Source organism: Vanessa atalanta, chromosome 4 (assembly GCF_905147765.1).
Source record: "Vanessa atalanta chromosome 4, ilVanAtal1.2, whole genome shotgun sequence".
NCBI lineage: Eukaryota > Metazoa > Arthropoda > Insecta > Lepidoptera > Nymphalidae > Vanessa > Vanessa atalanta.
This window is the reverse complement of record NC_061874.1, coordinates 4,578,817-4,598,762: the sequence shown is the minus strand read 5'-3', so window position 1 is coordinate 4,598,762 and position 19,946 is coordinate 4,578,817. Positions and strand designations below refer to the sequence as shown.

The 19,946-nt window shown below is 32.0% G+C and overlaps 1 protein-coding gene across 3 annotated transcripts in view; it reads left to right on the top strand.

Moving 5' to 3' along the window:
* The first annotated feature begins 5,129 nt into the window (after positions 1-5,129).
* Positions 5,130-19,946, top strand: part of LOC125077546 (teneurin-m) — a 207,842-nt gene continuing 193,025 nt past the window's right edge. For all 3 annotated transcript variants that reach the window (XM_047689465.1, XM_047689464.1, XM_047689462.1), the window contains exon 1: positions 5,130-5,347. In XM_047689465.1, coding sequence (XP_047545421.1) covers positions 5,314-5,347 — 34 coding nt within the window. In that variant the 5' untranslated portion in view covers positions 5,130-5,313. The remainder of the gene's footprint in view (positions 5,348-19,946) is intronic.

The window sequence follows — 19,946 nt, the reverse complement described above, 5'->3', positions numbered from 1 at the left end:
TATAAAATCCAAATACTTTGTACTTTCTAGTCTGCAATGTGCAGTTACCAGTTTACAAAACCGGTATCTGATATTTGTGGTTGGTGAAAAATGTTTGTCATTGTATACTGAACGTTACAAAATAATATCTCAATCAAAATTAGCTGCAGATCCCGGGGTCCCGGAATCTAACTCGGGCGGACCAATAAAGAAGTTGGTTACTCTGGAGAAATACTCAGTCAGCAATGTATGCACTCTTGTGCCTCGGAAACTCTTTCGTCTCGTTGGTCCTAAACCTGAACTATTCCCGATCACACTCGTAACATTTGATAATAATTATATCATGTGCAGTCAGCTAGTCTCCCTAGGGCATGGACCGTGGCCATAATCGGTCAGAAAGATTACATAAACATGTGGAATAATTGATCAAATTATTTTGTGTTATAATTGAATCCCGAAAAATAAGATATACCAAAATAAAAGACATAAAATGAAAAAGATTTCGCAAAAGTACCCTCACGTTCAGGAATTCCGTTCCACTTGCTCTGCGGACACAGCTTTAACGGGTCCGATTATTTCGTAATATTTAGAATAATTTAGAAATACATAGATATTTTTTTAAATACCATTACTTATATAATACTATATTTAAAATATTCATCATTGAAAGTAGGAGATATCACTACCACGATAAAAAACATACATTAGAATTGTAAAAGAAACCTATCAAACGAGAATCAGAATTTATATGCTTTAGTTATTAAAATATTTTTGCATAAAGTTGATTTAAATTCATCTAAAGCAATATTTCGAGAATATGTATCAAAGCGGCTCGTAAAGCGATGACGTAGCAAATAAAATCGCGGATAACTGACGAGTTATAGTAGCTTAGCTGCGACTAAGTATTAAAGTTACGTTCTACAGTCGACACTCCTCAACTAAACTGTCAAATTTTGTAATGTATATATAATAAAGATATTTTAATTTATTGTTAACGAAAAATACATATATACGAAAGTTAATAACAAATAATTTTACTTGATACTGAATTGTATATACCGAGTGTATCTATTTTGTGTAAAATAACAAATAAATAAATAATTTAGGGTACAAATAGTACTAACACAAAACAAACGAATTCATGACTAAAGTTCATAGTAAAATAACAGCGTTTAAATGTCCACATTTTCTATGGAAAACAGATATTATTCGTTAATATTATAAATGTATACAAACTATTTACTTGGTAGGGCTTTGTGCAAGCCCATCTGGGTAGGCACCACCCGCTCATCAAATACTGTACCGCCAAACAGCAATACTTAGTATTATTGTATTCTGGTTTAAAGAGTCAGTAAGCCAGTGTAAGTAATATCTAGGCGTGCTCGTGACCACTAACCATCAGGTGGCCCATTTACCCGACCGCGTATCTATACAAAAAAAAAGGATTAATTTATCGAATTAACTTTTAAGGTCCATCTTACCTGCTTATCTAAATTACCTTACGAGAGTCAAATCTTTCAGCTGAATCTTATATCAGTTTTACCCAAACAATGAAGCTTATATTTTGTACATTTTTTAACAGCTCGTACTAATGTAGTGTTGTATTGAAGAACAATCATTATTATAAAATAATTAAAGAAATTTTATTTAAATTAAGAGATTATTTTTAGCATTCGCGCAAGCATATAGTTGTTTATTTTATTTATGACTTTGTTATTTATATCTTTATTAACTCTTTAGAAACCCACTCCAAGTCTGTCGAACTCGTACTTCAATAGTTAAAACATTTATGAAGACTTTTCTATGCATATTATGAAGATGTACCAATATTATAAATACCTTAACACAAACTTAGATGTTATGTTCCTTGTGCCTACATCAGCTCAATCACATTTTAACCCGGAGTACTTGTTAGCGGTGGAATTACTGTAGGTTTGGGGCTACCCAAGCCGTCCCATATATTATTGTACAAAACCATAACACCAGTATAAATATCAATTGAGTTATCCGTTACCTGAACTCAGAACAAACATGATAGTCAAAATCCTATACTTCCATTGTTGTCCACAATAACGCCGACCATTCATACAAATATGGAAAACGAGAGCTCGGTTCAAAATAAATTGGTATGTTCGCGAAGTTTATCTTACAAATTATACTATAATAATAATAAATGTCACCCTGTATTGTATATAAGAGAACAAGTTAAGTGTATCGTAATTTTGTCGTGTTTATCAGAATTGAACCTGTTTCAATCATATATAATTTTAAATTTAATAAAACATAACTTTGATTGGTTGCGAATCCAGCTAAAAACGCATCATTTTTCTTATATATATCAAGTATCATTTTTCTTCTTATTAATAATCGTATTTCCACAGACAGTTGCGTTCCTAATTTTATATTGCTTTGCTCCGTTCATTGCGACTTTAAATTCGAATAGATATAATATATTTATGTACATACATGTCAATGTACAATTACGTCTACTACACAACACATATTTTTTTTAATTCCTCCTTTTACCAAATTTATTCTGCGTATTTTTTATCCTGCCTTTTATCAGGCGATGTTAAGGATATATCGTAATTCGTATTTATTTACAATCAGAGAATGACCACATCGACAAACGATCCTAATCACTAATCCACCACCTATAAATAATATAAAGATAATTTTGTCATCTCATACTACACTTTCGATGTCATTATAAAATCACGCTGATCACGTCTGCTGTCTAAATTTATAGCAGATAAAAAACAAATGTAAAACGCCGATACTTACATAAAACAATATAATACAATAAAAACTTTTCCAAAACGCGCTATGTCTTCTACTATAGGTTTTATTAAAATTGTTAAATGGTCTTAGTAATTTTTTCAGCTAGTCATTAGATATATACCTACGCGACATATCATTTATATGTAAAAATGTATTGTATACTAGTTTTCCACGCGTGTTAGAGGTTTGGATGGTTGTAGATTTATGTATAAAAAGGAACCTATGTCCTTCCTTGGGGTTTAAGCTCGCCGCATACCAAACTTCATCAATCATTGGTTTAATGGTTTTACCGTGAAAGCGTAACAGACCGACATACTTTCGCATTTATAATATTACTATAGATAATATATTGTTATCCCCTGTCTTTATTTACACTTGCTCACTCTTTTTTTAGGTATTATGCTACTCTTTGTTGGTACAATATTTTGTAATATAGTTAGAGTTAAATAAAATCGATACCAATATGTAAAAAGAACACTAAGATGGACAGAAACGTGACATTATATCGCCATTATTTTGCCAATCACATGTTAAATGTTGTTAAAAATATTTTCTCGGTATATTCAGCTTCTATAGTCTTTACTATAGTCTATTTCATAAGGTCTCATTTGTAGCAATTACATAAAAACAGTGACATTACATCGGATTAAAACTAATATACATTTCTTACATATAAACAAGACACTAACTAACCTTTAATTCTAGCTAAGTCTAAATTCTATAGCCTAGTAAGTATAACACACCCAAAATAGTTTCAACTTCAGAGACGATTCAACCCCTTAATCACTCCGACTAAATGTGTCCCCACTGTTTATTTATTAGATTATATTGCTTTGTAATGTTCTTAACACTCCAACGAGGAATCCTAATGCCTCTACCATACGTGGGAGTCGTTTTAATTGTGATAGTGAGGGGTTAAATAAAATAACACATATATTACTTTTATTACAGCAACAAGCTTAGATAACGACGTCTCAATTGAATAGGAAAATTATCACATTATAAAAGTAAATAATATGGAGTTAGACTTATTGTTTGTTTATTGAAGTGTTATTTTACAGACTCGTTGATCTAGTGGATAGCGTGTTCGATTACATTTCATTAGGTACCAGGTTCAAATCCTACGGGCTATTAAAATAATAGATTACACGTCAAGTAATTCTTAGTAATAGCCCGGAGTTAAGAAGTTAGATGTTTACAAGCTACAGTAGCTGAAATCACTTAAAATCATTAGTTAAGTTTTAGTTAAGTTAAAATATACAGAGAGAAGGAGAAAGGATAATAAGGTTCTTTTGGTTACAATTCAATTTGAATCACATTTTACAAAAAGGCCAAAAAATTTACTCATATACCTTTATTACAGTAAATGATTAAAATGTTGTAGAAAAATTCTCAAATAATAATAAAAACTATTTTTTAAATAATCATCTTAAATAGCTCGTCTAAAATTTTTGAGATGTTCGAGACATAAAAGTGTTATGTCTCGAGCTATATTTTACTGGACATTTATAAATAAATACAACCCTTTCAAACACGTCGTAAATCAAAATCTAAACGCGCGCAGTCTTTTCAACAATGAGTCAATATCTGTCTTCGATATTTGGTAAAACGCAGTAAAACCGAGCGATGACTGACAAGCAGATAAGATCGAAATAATTTTTAAAGAACACATTAACTTTTTGTATCCTATCTCCAAAGTTGGTGTCCCCTTTAGTGGCACTATTGTTTTCTCTTTTTAACTCCGTGTGTAGTCCGTATTAATCATTCCCTAATGTGGAACTATTTTTGTCGTAACGCCTTTATCGCAATAAGGGCAATAAGGACAATTCTGATGATTGTAGAGTAAGACATGATTTTATTCGTGTAATTTTATGTTTGATCTCAAACAGCGCTATCATCATTATTATTTTGCGCTGTGCTTTTTTACTTAATTCAATTAGAACAATTAATTTACCACTACAAAATCTCTTTGTTGTGGTAAAATTACCTACTCTATTTGAGTTAACATATCGCATGTTTTAATCGAACGCCCCTAACCGGAAAGCGAACCGCGAAACATTGCACAAGATAGAAACTTTACTCAAACATACAAAGTGAAGTGCAATAAAAAACGCAACAAACAACAACAAACGCGGCGAGTGTTATTCGCGTGTTATTATTAGCTGCAGTACGCATAAACAAGGTTACTGAGAAACATCGCCCCGGGCATATCGATGCGTCGACGGCCCGCGCTTTTAAAAAGCTAACCCGTCCCATAAGAAAGGGACGGCGCAGAGCACGTGGGAAGTGGATTCCGAACGCACGCATCCTTTCCCTCCCCACCACAACCCGCCGGCTGGAGCGCCGCGCGCACTTCAGTCGCGCGCCGACCGTCGCAACGGTAACACGTCCAGGAAAACCTGTGCCGGTGCCCATGCACCCGCCCTGACGTTGTGGAGTGAACGAGTTAGAACATCGCTGTGATTTGTTTTCAGTGCTATAACCATAAGTGATTGTGAACGTGACAAATAAAAAAAAATTGTGTGTTAAGTGCACTATGCGGTTGCATACGTTATGAATGGTCTGGACCGCTGCTTCTTCGATCAACGTAAGTGTTACGGTTTGTTAGCGAAATTGTGCAGTAATTACGAATATATCGCACTGCGGCTGCTGCAACCTATATCTAGATTTCCCGAAATGTAGGGGTGATTTGAAAGATTTCGAACTTGTTTTTCATTCATAAACTCTTATGAATCTAAGATTATTATATTAGGTTATGTTATGAACTGTTTTAAGCACTTTCATTATAAAAAATAATAATTATTATATTTAACAGGAAAGAAAATGATACAATCTAATAATTTTAAGCTTAAATTGATTTCATATTATTCTCAGTAATTATAAAATAATTTACTTAATAATTAATTATTACACTATTACATATATAATTATAACGTTGTTAGTAACTGTAACTAGAAACATAGCAAATCTAATAAGAAAAAAAAATATTTTTAACTAAATTTATTATAAATTTCTTAAGAAGTGAAAAAGCATAGACTCCACGAAACATAAGAAGTAATTAAAAACAATTAAACACGCTTAGGGTAATGATACAAACAAACAAACGCTGTTTAAAAGCAGCGTCGTAACAGAAACATTTGTATCAGTTTAAGATAAGCACGTTACGGCTAATGAGCAACTACAGTGACTACTTTATTTTATTTTCTCAAGATAACTTAAAACCAACAAGAACGATGTTACGATCGAACAAATTGATGATGATTTCGTTCAATTAAGCTGATAAAGGGCTAGACGAAATCGCCACGATTTGTACGATGCTAAGCGTATTTGAAAATTACAAAGAATCCTACGTCTGATTCGTTGAAATAAATTACACCATTTTTAAAGAGAAGGATTACATAGGATAAGAAGCTATTACTAAATAGCTTTCGGAAGTGAACGATGAAAATACGTACTGCGTTCTTTTATAGTCTACTTCGTTTAATTATTTTATTATAAGAAAAGGTCCACAAACTCAAGTGATTGTTTGTTTGTGATTATTTACTTTTTTTAATTACTTTGATTTAATATAAGTAAAACATTATAATCGTTAATCGTATCTTTACAACTAAACTCGACTACTTCTACTTACATTTTCACTTCAAACAAATATGGAAGTACTAATCTTCTAAAGACACGACTAAATCTCGTCCCATTTAAATTTGTTACACAATAATTTATGAGAAAGTTTAACCAAAGAGGGTTTTGAGAAAATATAATTTGTTACGAAAGCACAGATCTTATTTATTAAATTCAATAATACCTCATGTTTCCGCGTGTCGTAGGATTTAGGGACAAGAATATTTTAGGATAGAACGTAATAGAAAAATATAGTTTTAGTAGTAAAAAATTAATTAAAAACGAAAAAATAAAGTAATTAGTTAAATGGTAGATGCATAATTATAAAAATACACTAGAGCTTAAAACTATTATATTATGTAGATTTATTCATTAGTAAACAATCGGTTCATTTTATTTCGTCATTCTCATTAAAAAATGAGTCATAGATGAACAATCTTTATTGTTTGGTAATACTTATTGTTTTTTTCCTCTTCTACAAATCACACGATGCCTTGTGTTTATTGCTCATATTAGGTTATTCAATTCTTCTTTCAAATAATTTTGGAAACTATTAATTGATATATCATAACCATAGCCCAGCAATAATGAAAATAACTCCAAACTTCCAGTATCACTTTCGCTCCTATCCATACCAATACAAACACTTAAAATCGAACCTACACAAATAAATACTTAAAATCATATTTCATTCAAATAACAGCGAGAAGCAAAAAATGTTGTTTGTCCATTCAGATCGATAGCCAATAAAGAAAACAAATTACACAAAGTTGTACCAACACCTTCAGACAAACATAGTTTAGTGACGCAAATAGTAAAAAAATGTATTGATATAAGCTAACCGCAAGACCACCCATGCGATACCGTGACTGCAGCTCTATCGAGCACGCACGATGCTATTATGAGTTCACTATCAAGCCCGGTTCCGCCCTTTTCTATTCATTTTTTACGTAATTTACATCTCCTATTCTTATACGTTCATTTTAGGAAACCATACAAGTTGATAAAGACTTCGATGTTAAAATAGGTTGTATTTTGATCTATCGTTCTTCAATTTTTATGTTTTTGTTCAGCATAGACTCACAAACATACACGTAGATACATACAAAAATTCACGTGTGTCCCTACACATGAAAAATTGTACCGAATACGAAACGGGACTGAATTGAAACATCTTACATTGAGTAATTTTGAACGAATCTTGGTTTTATGATTATTTCGTATTTAACAAAACTAGCATTAAAAATAAGGTAGAAAGAACTCATAAGGTACGTAATAAGTTTTACCTTACTAGGTATTGTCTGTATCTTGACAGCAAAATGCAGTGTCACGTCGTATTGCATTCTGGTTTAAATGAGATTCATCTTTATCGATTACATTATCTGCTACCGGCAAAGGAAATTTGTTTATGCTTAAATTTACATTTGTATTAGATTTCTAACCGAATTGAATAGAATATTGTTCTATTTTATTTCCTTTAACTATAACTTTGAATATGTTTACTTGCTTATAAATGAATATTACCTCGCTCGTGACATAAAATGCGTATTATTTTTTTAATACTTTACAGTATTTAGTTTTAGAGAAAATGTTCCAAATGATTAATGTTATACTTCTTGTTATGTTTCGACTGTAAATCACAGTTATTGAATTTAGAAACACAATTCACACGCGGAGTTATTTCAAATGGCTGTTTGTGGGGTGGTATGTTTTACTTACCGACTGCAGCCGACCTGCACGGAATCTTAACTATATCCCTTAAAGTTTCCGGTTAATTTAACCCGAGGTCGACACATGCATCCAAACGGCACTCAGAACAAAACTCCCACGTGTGTGTTTAACAAACAATTCTCAGAACATCATTTCGTCATACAAAAACAATCCCTAATTGCGTACACCATTACGACCGACTACATCTGTAATTATTACAGAAATTCGAACCTTTAATCTGTAATCATGTCTAGAAGACACAATGGGTGACCAAAAATAATTATATTCATTCGCATCAACACAAACTTGCGTTGAATGACAAACATCATCTACAATATTAATGGATCATTGATTAAATTATTTCTGACACAGAATTTTATGACTCAGACATTGACAAATATCACGTGATGATCAAAAAATTAACAACTCTAGAAGAATGCTACTAATACTAATTTTATAACATATAAAAAAAGTAATGGTAAGTTAGACGATTAAACTCAATATGACATAAAAACACAATATCTCCCTTGTTTGATGGTCCGGAGTAATCGTAAAGCCGATACAAATTGGTTTTAAAGGACCCCGGTTGTTGTATTGCTTTTTGTGAAGTTTTATTATGATGCTCGGAGGCAATTGAAGGCAGTCAATCTTGCGAAATATCTCTATACAGGTTATGTGTCAATTTTAATGTATTCTTAACAACGCCGTATTTCTCAATAATTTTATAAATAATCAAATATGACTCGGATAATATTGCAAGATTGTAAAAACAATCCATTACATTCAATCGACTATGATTTCTACAACATCAAAAATTATATATAAAATTTTAAAGGTTCAATGAAGCATTACACCTAATGGTAATAGACACTTTATTATAACCATTGTGAATAGACTCATGTTAATCAGTCTATGATAGTTTCATAATAAACATCAACAAAGCCTATAACAGATTAACAAAAGACTAATTTGATAGTGTACGTGCTGCTCATATTCGGTAATTACGAATCTGATAGTGAATGCGATAGTTTGGCAGCGAGTGGTAGCCATCTGTCGGTTTACTGCGAAATTGGGTTAAGCATTAATCATTCTGCTAATGATACCGATTCATATTTGTCGCACTCTGAGAAAAGCCGTTCACTGGTTTTTTTTTTTTTTTACTTGAGTAGGTTTTTTTATTAAAGCAGCTTAAAATCCCTATTCAAACATTACCAACTTTAATTATTATATGTATTAATAACCAACTTATTATTTGAAATATATTATGTAAACAACAAGCTATTCATATTTTCTAACGATTAAGACAATTATCAAAATTGAACGTTTAAATTTATATCAAGGTGATTGAAGCCTCCATCGAGAGTGAATTACGTTAGGTGAATTTCCAATTCGATATTTTCATTAAGGATTATTTGTTTATTTTACAGCCAAAATATGGTAAATCTGGGTTACACCTCTCATTGTGGGCCCCATCTGCACCAATGAATAAATGAATTCCTTATAAGATGTCGGCACTATTTTTCAATTTTCTACCACAATACACTCGGGATGGATAACACTCATTACCATATATTGAGAGGCTTATGTTAGTAAGATATTGATTGACGAGCCAGCCTGTTTGCTTTTATTTGTTGTGTAATGGGATTTCGACAACTGGCAAGTGAGACTCGTAACTTGATCAGAAGGTAACTGATAACCATTCATTAAAGAATATAAATTTAGAACGCCAATTAAATCACATATACAAAATAACGTACAGCTGATGTTTTTGATATCGATATTTTACTGATATCAATGTATCCGTTTATCCGTTAGTGGTAATTTTTCTGATTACATCTTCATGTCTTTTGTCTGTTAAAACGTACGCTTATTTTGTTGATTATGCTCGGATGCAAGAAATGATCGGTTAGAATGAATTACAAACGATACAAGTTACGATGAATGGGAATCAATTGGTCACGCCGAGAACCTCGTGGAATGAATTTTGCTACACGTAGCGCCATCTATTGTTACATAATGTCACTTAAAGTTTTTTCGTCAGTCTAAATTTCTTATTTATTCGGATATAATAACTTGATATTGTATTATTTAATTCCTAAACAAGTTTAATTTTATTTAATAATTAGTTATTATAAAGTAAAAAAAAAAAGTTTTTTACAAGTTATTCAAAATTAGATAAATGATCTTCTGACACAGATTGTTTAATCTAGTTTAAGATAATGAAACATATTCTATTTTATCTTCAAATGCGCCCACGTCGTAAATTCAAGACCAACCAAATCACAAGATTGAGTGATAAATGGAGGGGCATGGATATCAATTTTGTGGACAGAAACCCTTGATTGATGTCCTATTTGGTCCCATACCTTTATCTTTATATAAACCTTTGATAAAAGGGGTGATAAGCAAATAACAGCATTATTTTTAAACAAGCCTCCCTCCCTGGCCTCTGGTAAGGTCAGTGACAAATTTAGTATTCGACGTTGATAGTAATTTGTTTTGGAGAATATATTAAATGACAGATGAAGTATGAGTCGTTACTTATAAATTAAGTGTAGAAGTATAATGTGATAAAATCTCTTTGATATCGATTGCCTTATTTCGTTTTTTTTTTCTCTTAATTTTCTCACTTCGTCTCCATAATTATTCGAGAAACGTACGATCGTTTGAGAGTTCGTTTTGTAGAAAAAAAAAAAATTCACGCCATCAATTTCCCGGAGGACTTTTCGTTTGAGATTAATTCCAACGAAAAAAGTAAAATACATTCGAGATTGTTTACATACGCTTTCACGAAATAGGCGCTTACATATCGCAATCATCGTTTTAGATTACTTAATGTAAACACGGTGGTAAATATATGTATCTGACTTTTTACTCAGATATTACATCTTATTTCAATTTCTAATTACCTTGTACAAATCTATTCTAATACATATGATATATACAAAAGTAACTCTGTCTGTTACGCCTTCACAGCTAGCCCACTGTACCGAATTCGATGAAATTTGGCATGAACAAAGCTTGAACCTACATAAACCTACGTCCGCCTCCTCCAACATGCGTGAGAAGGTGCGGGCTAACTAGTGGCTTATAAGTTACGAAACTATATTTTCAACAAAATAAAATATGATGAGCACCATAGTATAACTTAATCATATAAGATCATAAAAACAGGATCAGATTTTAATCTAATCTGGTATGATTGAGTTATGTTATGTATGTTTATGTAAGGGTATGTTTATGAAAAAGTTGTCCTCTTATTAATAAGGATACGTAAATGCATAGTTTTGAAACAAAATCCGAATACGAACATAACGTCGAGCACAGCTGTGCGATTTCGTGTCCTGCCATCCACATTGTAGAGCCCTGAAATACAATACATGTACCCCTTGTAGATGACTTTCTCAAGCGTGTCTCGGGATGGGGAAGGTCATGCATAAATGGATGGAGAGCTCTCTTAATCTCCACTCAGTGACACTATAGATTAGCCGAAACGACGCCTGTCCTGTCAATCAATGTAAGTTAAGGAAATGCTTTAGGGATTTGCATTTGCCACACGGCATAAAATATCCGAGAGTAAAATTCTTTCCGTATACTCCATAACTTAGAGTTTATTTTTTAAATATTTATTTTTTATTTAATTCCACAGTTGTATCTTTTAATTGTCATAGTACTTCTGTATATTATACTCATAGGCAATACAAGCAAAAGCCTTGACCTAAAATAATATCCTGGCTTAAGAACCATCTCCCGTCTCTTATAATAAGCTCCAATACTAAAACAAAATGTAGCTTAATGTATTTAATGATTGCCAATTTAAAGAAGAAGGTTTAAACAGATTATATATTTAAAAAAACATACATAAAGATAATTGACAGATACATCATTTCTAAAATCAATGACAGAAATGGTATTTACGAGTATCTTCAACATTGAAGAATAAATAATAAGCTCGTTCAGTTCCACTCCTTGTTAGTCAAAGGATTATGTAAAGAGCCGTCTTAACGCATCACTTCCAAAAATGGGCCCGAATCTGTTGACAGTTACAAATGTAACCACTTCTCCTTCTCATTATTATTCGTATTTAGTACGGCAATGAATGGCAAATGGATTGAGGTTTTCAAAACTTTGAAGGAAAAAATTGCTTTAAACTGTCGAAATGTGTCGAATCGGCTTATTCCATCTACAGAATAGATAATTATAGACCTAATGCTTTTATGGAAAATTAAGAAATTACGTTTTCGTAACTGAAAAGATTTATTTATTTTGCGTGTTGTGCAGATCTATATGATTTTATTCCTAATATAAATTGCTTTAAAAAAGTCATGTACACACATAGCGTATGTTGAATGATACTATAATATGCTTACTTGTATAAATACCGTATTTAGTTCCACCGTTGAAACTAGCATTCCTTTGATAAAATTCTACTAAATGTGATCTATTGTTGGTTCTGGCGTTGATAAAGAATAATGGTTCCAAAGTTGAAAGAGAGTCACGACCGAAATCTAAACGCATAGTTTGGTTTGCTTGGACTCTCGTGCTTTTGTTCTTTATACAATGATACTTAATGTCGTACACATGTTTTGGGTTCACTTTTTTTTTGTCAACTGACGTTCAGTAGAATGATTTACATCGTTCGTCGTCAAAACTTTCTTAAGCATATTCGGCTGTATTCAGTTTTAACAATTAAGTTCTTTTTATTATTTCATTTGATTAAAATGTTTCGTATTGATTTTTTTGTGATATGTTAGATAGCTGTAGCTCTTGAATGTTTAAAATTCTAAGAGAAACCCATTTAGTAGGAACATTTTACACATGTTACAATATCAATATTCCAGCTCCACCTATTTTCATAGTAAATATATTAGGTTATTGGATTTTGTTATTATAATTCCGATAAACTTATCCAATAAAAGAGATTTTGACACATGCTTCACTATTACACATTTCTGTATCATAAGTTTTGGTGAGCTAATTAGAAAAAACAATTATGTAATCGTAGGAATAAAATTATAATTGTTTTTACTTTGTGCAAGCCCGTCTGGGTAGAAATTGTTACGTTCCGGTTCGATAGGTGAGTGAGCCAGCATATCAGGCTCAAGGTTAACTTAATTCCCAAGGTGCATCAATATTTTGCTGTACCAATGGGCGGTGATAACCACATACCATCAGGACAATACGCCCGTTCGCCCAATTATTAAGTAAAAAAAAATACGTGTACTTATAATAAAATAATTTTAGAAGAGTTATTTTATTGTATTGTTTCCAATTTTCCAAAAGTTACTAATCATCTCGAAAATCCCTATCGTTATATAAACCTCCAATCCGAAGTTGCGAAAAGCGCAATTTGTCACCGAATTACGCACACGTTTTACAAACTTCCACGTTTTGAAAGACAAGGCAACGCTTGATAAGCCATTAGGGATTTGTAAACATAATTTGCTCGTTCTCTACTAACGATAATATTTAAACGTGACGTTAACGAAAATTAGAGAGAAATTGAGGAAGATATAAATTTGTTTACATATATCCAATTTATTTAAACATATTATTATTGTTTTTTGTAATTTTTTCCTAACATTTCCTATAGCTAATGAAATTAAAATTTTTAGTTTGAATAAAATGAAATATAAAACAAGATATTTACAAGCGTTCTTCTTGTTTTGATGATACTTAACGTTTGTAAAAATTGACTGAACTATTTGCTATATACTGTAACATATTATGTTGTTATATAAGAAAATCGGTTTAACTGTCGAATTAAATAATGTTTTTGCGGGCGAAAAACAAGTGGCCGGCAGCGTTTTGTCAAAACGGTTGACATATCGCCGTACGTCCAACGATTCTGTAAACCGTGTTAGTGTCCTAGATTTTACCGAAAAAAAATTCCAACCACGAAAAATTTACCGGTCCAAAAATTTCAACCCGAAAACTGTTGTTGAGATAACGTGGCCGACCAAGTTGAAATCGCCTCCAGCGATGCGGTACAATGTACTTTTATTAAAGCAGACTTTAATAATTCAGTATGATAAATTTTAGTCGCGACTGCTTATATATTGAGTAAGTCAACAAAAATTCTTAAATTTTATGAATTTTTTTTTACATTAAGTGACAAAATATTTTACATATGATTCATTCAAAATTTGATATCTTAACTGTTTGAAACAAATATTTAAATTTTCTTAATCATTTTAAAATGATATAAATGTAGTTCCATGTGATTATTATTGGCATTATTTCAACGAGACAGTTACAACGTCACGTGTGTTTTTGTTCTTTCATTATTTCGAGAGAGGATTAAGCGGCTTCCTCCACCCGAGATGCATCTGTCGTCTGTCATGTAATGTATTGGAAATGTTCGGATTTTCACCATTAAAAGTATTTTCGAGTTATTATTACTTATTAGAAATCCACCTAGACATAAAATACCTCGAATTTAAAATATTACATTTATTTCTAGGGCACAACTGAACAATGGAAGGTCATACGTTAATGGCAGTTTTGGAGTGTTTTCAGTAACAAAACACAAATATTTTCTGGTCTAAGACAGTTGAGGTAAAGGTTTATTGTTCCCTCAACCACGCTAATCTGCTACGAATTAGTGGAGCATAGTATCATTTGTATGTATAATTATTCACATCGATAATAAAAGAAGGTACAATTGTGACCTTATATCCGGCGATGCGCAGTTCCTGTTTATTAAACGTAGAGAATTGTCTAGTACTTAACAATGAAACGTTAAAAAAATTTTCATTGAAAAACACCATTAGTCTTAAATAACACGAACTAGACCAAGAAATCAGAACGAATCAATTAAGGCAATTGTAATATATTGCTTCTAATCAAATTTTTGTTCAATCATTGCTTTAATGTAATTGCTTGATACGTCTTCAAGTGTTTCTCATAAGATCAAACTAACCGCTTTTATAGAACTACTGTTCATAGTGCGTTTGCTTTTACTATATAAATAGTTAGTTATAAACACTTACTCGTAGAAACGTTCATGTTTTATTTCAAATAGCTAACCTATGCTTAATTCTCTTGTAATTATTGTGACCTATAGCTGATACGAGCCGAGATGGCCGAGTGGTTAGAACGCGTGCATCTTAGCCGATGATTTCGGGTTCAAACCCAGGCAAGCACCACTGAATTTCATGTGGTTAATTTGTGTTTATAATTCATGTCGTGCTCGGCGGTGAAGGAAAACATCGTGAGGAAACCTGCATTTGTCTAATTTCAACGAAATTCTGCCACATGTGTATTCCACCAACCCGCATTGGAGCAGCGTGTTGAAATATGCCCCAAGCCTTCTCCTCAAAGGGAAAGTAGGCTAAGGCCTCCTGGGCTAAGACCCAGCAGTGGGAAATTTACAGGCTGCTTATGTAGTTATGTAAAAATAGCTGATACTTATTTCAGTAATTCTTTCTAGTTAATACATAATATTATTTTCTCCTAAAGTTAAGCACCACTTGTCATTTGTTTATATATTCACTACAAAGTTGCACACTAAGAGCTAAGAATCTTAGTAAGCTGCTGCGAGTGGCCACAAGTCTAGAATCTGGTCTTTATAACACTTGTTCACGACTAGGATCAGGTATTAAAGGGATGTAATTGTTGCAAGGTATATTTATGTCATTAACATTGCGATCATGTTACCTCTGTATAATTGTTAGTAATTGTTATAGATGTATTTATGGTAATTGCAGCATTTGTAGCGATGTTAATAGAATTTTTCAGCATGTATTTTTGTATTATTTGCTATATACTGCTTTTAATATAATAAAGGAATAAAATTATCTATCTCCTCTGTGATCAATTTTTTTGTTGTAATAAAAATATGACACTCAATATTATTTGAAGATTATTTGTTTCTCAAGTAGGTATACTCTTATTGCAAAGTATATTTTATGAAGAACTTGCGGCGGAATATTTTGAAATAAGCAGCAAATATTTCAAAATATTCCTTGTAAGTGGAATTTACACTTTAAAAATAAAAGACACAATCATATTATCTTAAGTTTATTTCATAAATATCAATAACAACTTAAACTTTGTACAGAAGGACACATATTTCGTTCGTGTTCGTTTCTCAATAAGTACATTTTCGAATTAATAGATACACTGAACGGAGAAAGACTGTTTTATGATTTTTTCTACATACAAGATTATCTCAGAATATAATCAAGTTACTAAGGTACTTGTACGGAGTAAAGAGCTAGTAGCTTATAAACTGTTAAACCAATAAATAACATACTGATCCACTGCCACCATTTAGTGTTGAATGTTTATAGAAGCAATCCCCCGCTTGTTGATGAAAATTAAAGCAAAACAAACAATACGATAAACATAAAACAAACGTGTATAAAACCTAACCGCGAATAATTAGTAGACATCGTCCACATGTGAATATTTTACTAGTAAAATTTATATATAAAGTTTCAACATAAATATTTGGCAATCACCTTCATTATTTTTTATTACTGATTTAGTTGGAGTTTTTATCTGAAAGAATCTCTTCAATCTAGAACATATTTTAAACATTTTAAAGAGTTAATATACTTATACTATATATACGTGAAGCTAAGTTTTAAATGCAGACGTAAATGTTCCACTAAAATACAGCTAGTCGTTACACGGCTGCATTTAGATCGGCGGATAGTTTATTGTAATAAAAAAGATCATCGTCATTCATTCAACTCTAAGTACGGAAGCACGAAAGTTCTCTCTTAAAGCCCCTTTGCGTGTTGCTGAATCTTTGAAGGTTAGTTAAAATATCACATGTTCTTTTTTAGGTTAGGTTAATATTGTAACAGGGAACAATCTTTATACATATTATTAAACATGTACCTGAAATATAGATTCTCTTTTATTTTAACACAAAACAAATCATCAGCATCATCATCAATCATCTCGTGCTCGGCGGTGAAGGAAAACGTCGTGAGGAAATCTGCACGTGTCTAATTTCAACGAAATTCTGCCATATGTGAATCCACCAACCCGCATTGCAGCAGCGTGGTGGAATATGCTCCAAACTTTTTCCTCAAAGGGAGAGGAGGTGGAGGCCCAGCAGTAATATTCCCAATATTACAGGCTGCTAATGTAATGTAATGTAAATATTCAAGAAAATCACATTTTATTCCTGAAAGTGCTATTCTGAAATAAATTACTTAGGTTCTCTTGTGAACTATGGACAAACAACTGATTACACACAACTTTGACGGTTGTCCTTTGAATGTTATTGTTATTATCTCATGGAATATCACTTTATGACATTTCTAGATTGCGTTCTGTGATAAGTTTTGAGTTTATGATAGAAAGCTCTAACATAAAGTTACAACTTTTAAATAACACACGGCATACAGTCATAAGGATGCCACGAAACAAACCCTAAAAGAATATATTTGAGAATATTTTGAAATGTTTATTTTAAACTAGTTTTCGCCCGTGGCTTAATCCGAGCCCTAGGAGAGGTGTTCGTAGCTTTTAGATATAAAAAGCCTATGTCCTTCCTTGGTGTTCAAGCTTACTTTATACCGTTAAAAAAATCGGTTCAGTAGTATAGCCCTGAAAGCGTAAACGACAGAGTTACTTTCGTATTTACAATATTAGTATAAATTTAAGACTATTCTATCCAGTAACTGTTCGGCAAAGGACGACAAATAATTGCTTCTATTTATATATATGTTACCGCCTCAAAATAACGCTTTCACCGATGTTGTCAAATCATTTGTCAACATAGTAGTTCGTAGAAATGTCCCCAGAGGGCGCAATATGATGTCATATTGCAAATTGTTAAATCGTTTATTTCCTATGGAGCCACGAGAGATTGTTTCATGGTTTTAAAAATTCTTAACATTATATGTATGATTAGACTTGTTCGACGGTTACACGTTAAGGTGAAATTGTATTTGTTTTGCGATGCGAAATCGCGATCGCATCGTGGTCGGATAGTGGAGTAGGCAGCGTATACAGCGTCGGGTGTACACGTATGGTGTGTGGTTTATTTTAAATGATTTTGCGTTTTGTTACATTTTATATTGTTATTAACATACAAATAACGTTATATGTCTAGGTTGAAATACAATTATTATAGTGTTCTAATTTCGAATGGGAATATTTTTAACGCTTTGAAAATTAAATTTAATATATTAACTGGGATGGTTTTATCGCTGAAAGAGTACGTATATTAATGTAACTCAGCAAAAAGTAACAATAGAAACTTATGTCGTATCTGTTATAAAGTCAAGTTTAGAAATGATATATAATAAGTAGCAATTTACATAACATTATTTATATTTATTACATTTGTTATAAACTAGACGTAGAACTGATTTAACAATTACGCGCTACGGAAGTTTATATCAGTTGAAGTCGCTCGGCGTTTATAACGTAATCGCGTATGTAAAAGCTTACCGCACTAAAGTACACAACTTACCCCCTTGCGTATCGTAAATTTACGATGCATGCGCTACGGGAATTTCGTTACGGTACGCCTTAACTGACTTCGGATTTCATACACCAATTTTTACACTATCCACTAGTGGTGTATCAAGATTTTTATATACAATTTGTAATCTGTATATTATGATTAATTAATATGGTCCCATGACATTGCTTGCTTGGACTTGGACGATGAATACTGCAACGTCTACCTTTATTTTTTCTATATTTTACCAGCTCGTTAATCTTAATCTAATTCTCAGGTGATAGCGGCCTGACCTTAGTTAGAAGTTATTTTGTGTTTTAACCAATTCTTAACAGCAGCCCGAAGATGAATGTAGGTAGTGTTTACACTGTCGAGCCTCTAATAATCAAACATTAAACATAAATTAAAGCCGTTGATCCCTTTTTGAAGTCGTATTTGATTTGACATTACGTGGGATTGTTAAAGAACAATAAAAAGTGCAAGGTTTTTTGTTCATATTTTGTGCACTAATACGTCCTGTGCAATTGGCTATTAAATAATCAAAGTTCCTACTAAAGGAGCAACAATTATAGAAAAATAAGTTATCACTCGTCATCAAACTTATATGTCTATTTCATTGAATCGCGTCGGAGTCGTCTATAATAAAATACGAATAAATAAACCGATATCAAAATAACTTATCAGCTTCTAATATCAATCGATTGTCTTTCTGTTATTTAGATAACGTCAATCAACTTGACAAATAATTAGTGTCACTAAATGTCCCACTGAATGACATGAACTTAAACTTTTTTAATTTAATAGAAATTTTAAAAATATAAATGTATTTTGACGAAATGAAAATAAAATATTTTTGTTTGTGTCTATAAACTATTACATATTAATTGAATTTTTTTTTTTTCAACATTATATAATTATTAAATTTATCATTACGTTTTACCAACCAATTGTGTTTGTATTACCATGCTCTACCAGGAATAGTCGGCAATCAAACTTATACTACAAATAGCATCTGTAGTTAGAAAACGTCGTTCACTTCAGTCTCGTCGAATATTATTATAAAAAATTACATACTACATATAATAAAGAAATATATAGTACAACCAAATTCAAATAGTTCTCCAAACTTCTTATATCTAAATAATGACTAACCAAAAAAAGATTCTACCTTTTATACCCATATTCCATTGTGCAGGCAAAACTATCGTTCCCTTTCACGACGACGCTCGTGAAACGCTGCCGGTTTTTCAAAGTAATGACATTAAAAAACAACCACCCGTATTTCAGCTTTGACCTAAGACGCAAAATAATTTTAGCAAATTCAACAAAGGCCACCGTGAGGATTTTCACAATGGTACGCCGACGCCAAATTTTTCTAATGACGCCGGTTCAAATAGAGTGAAAGAGAATTTTTCGTACCGTCTGCTCG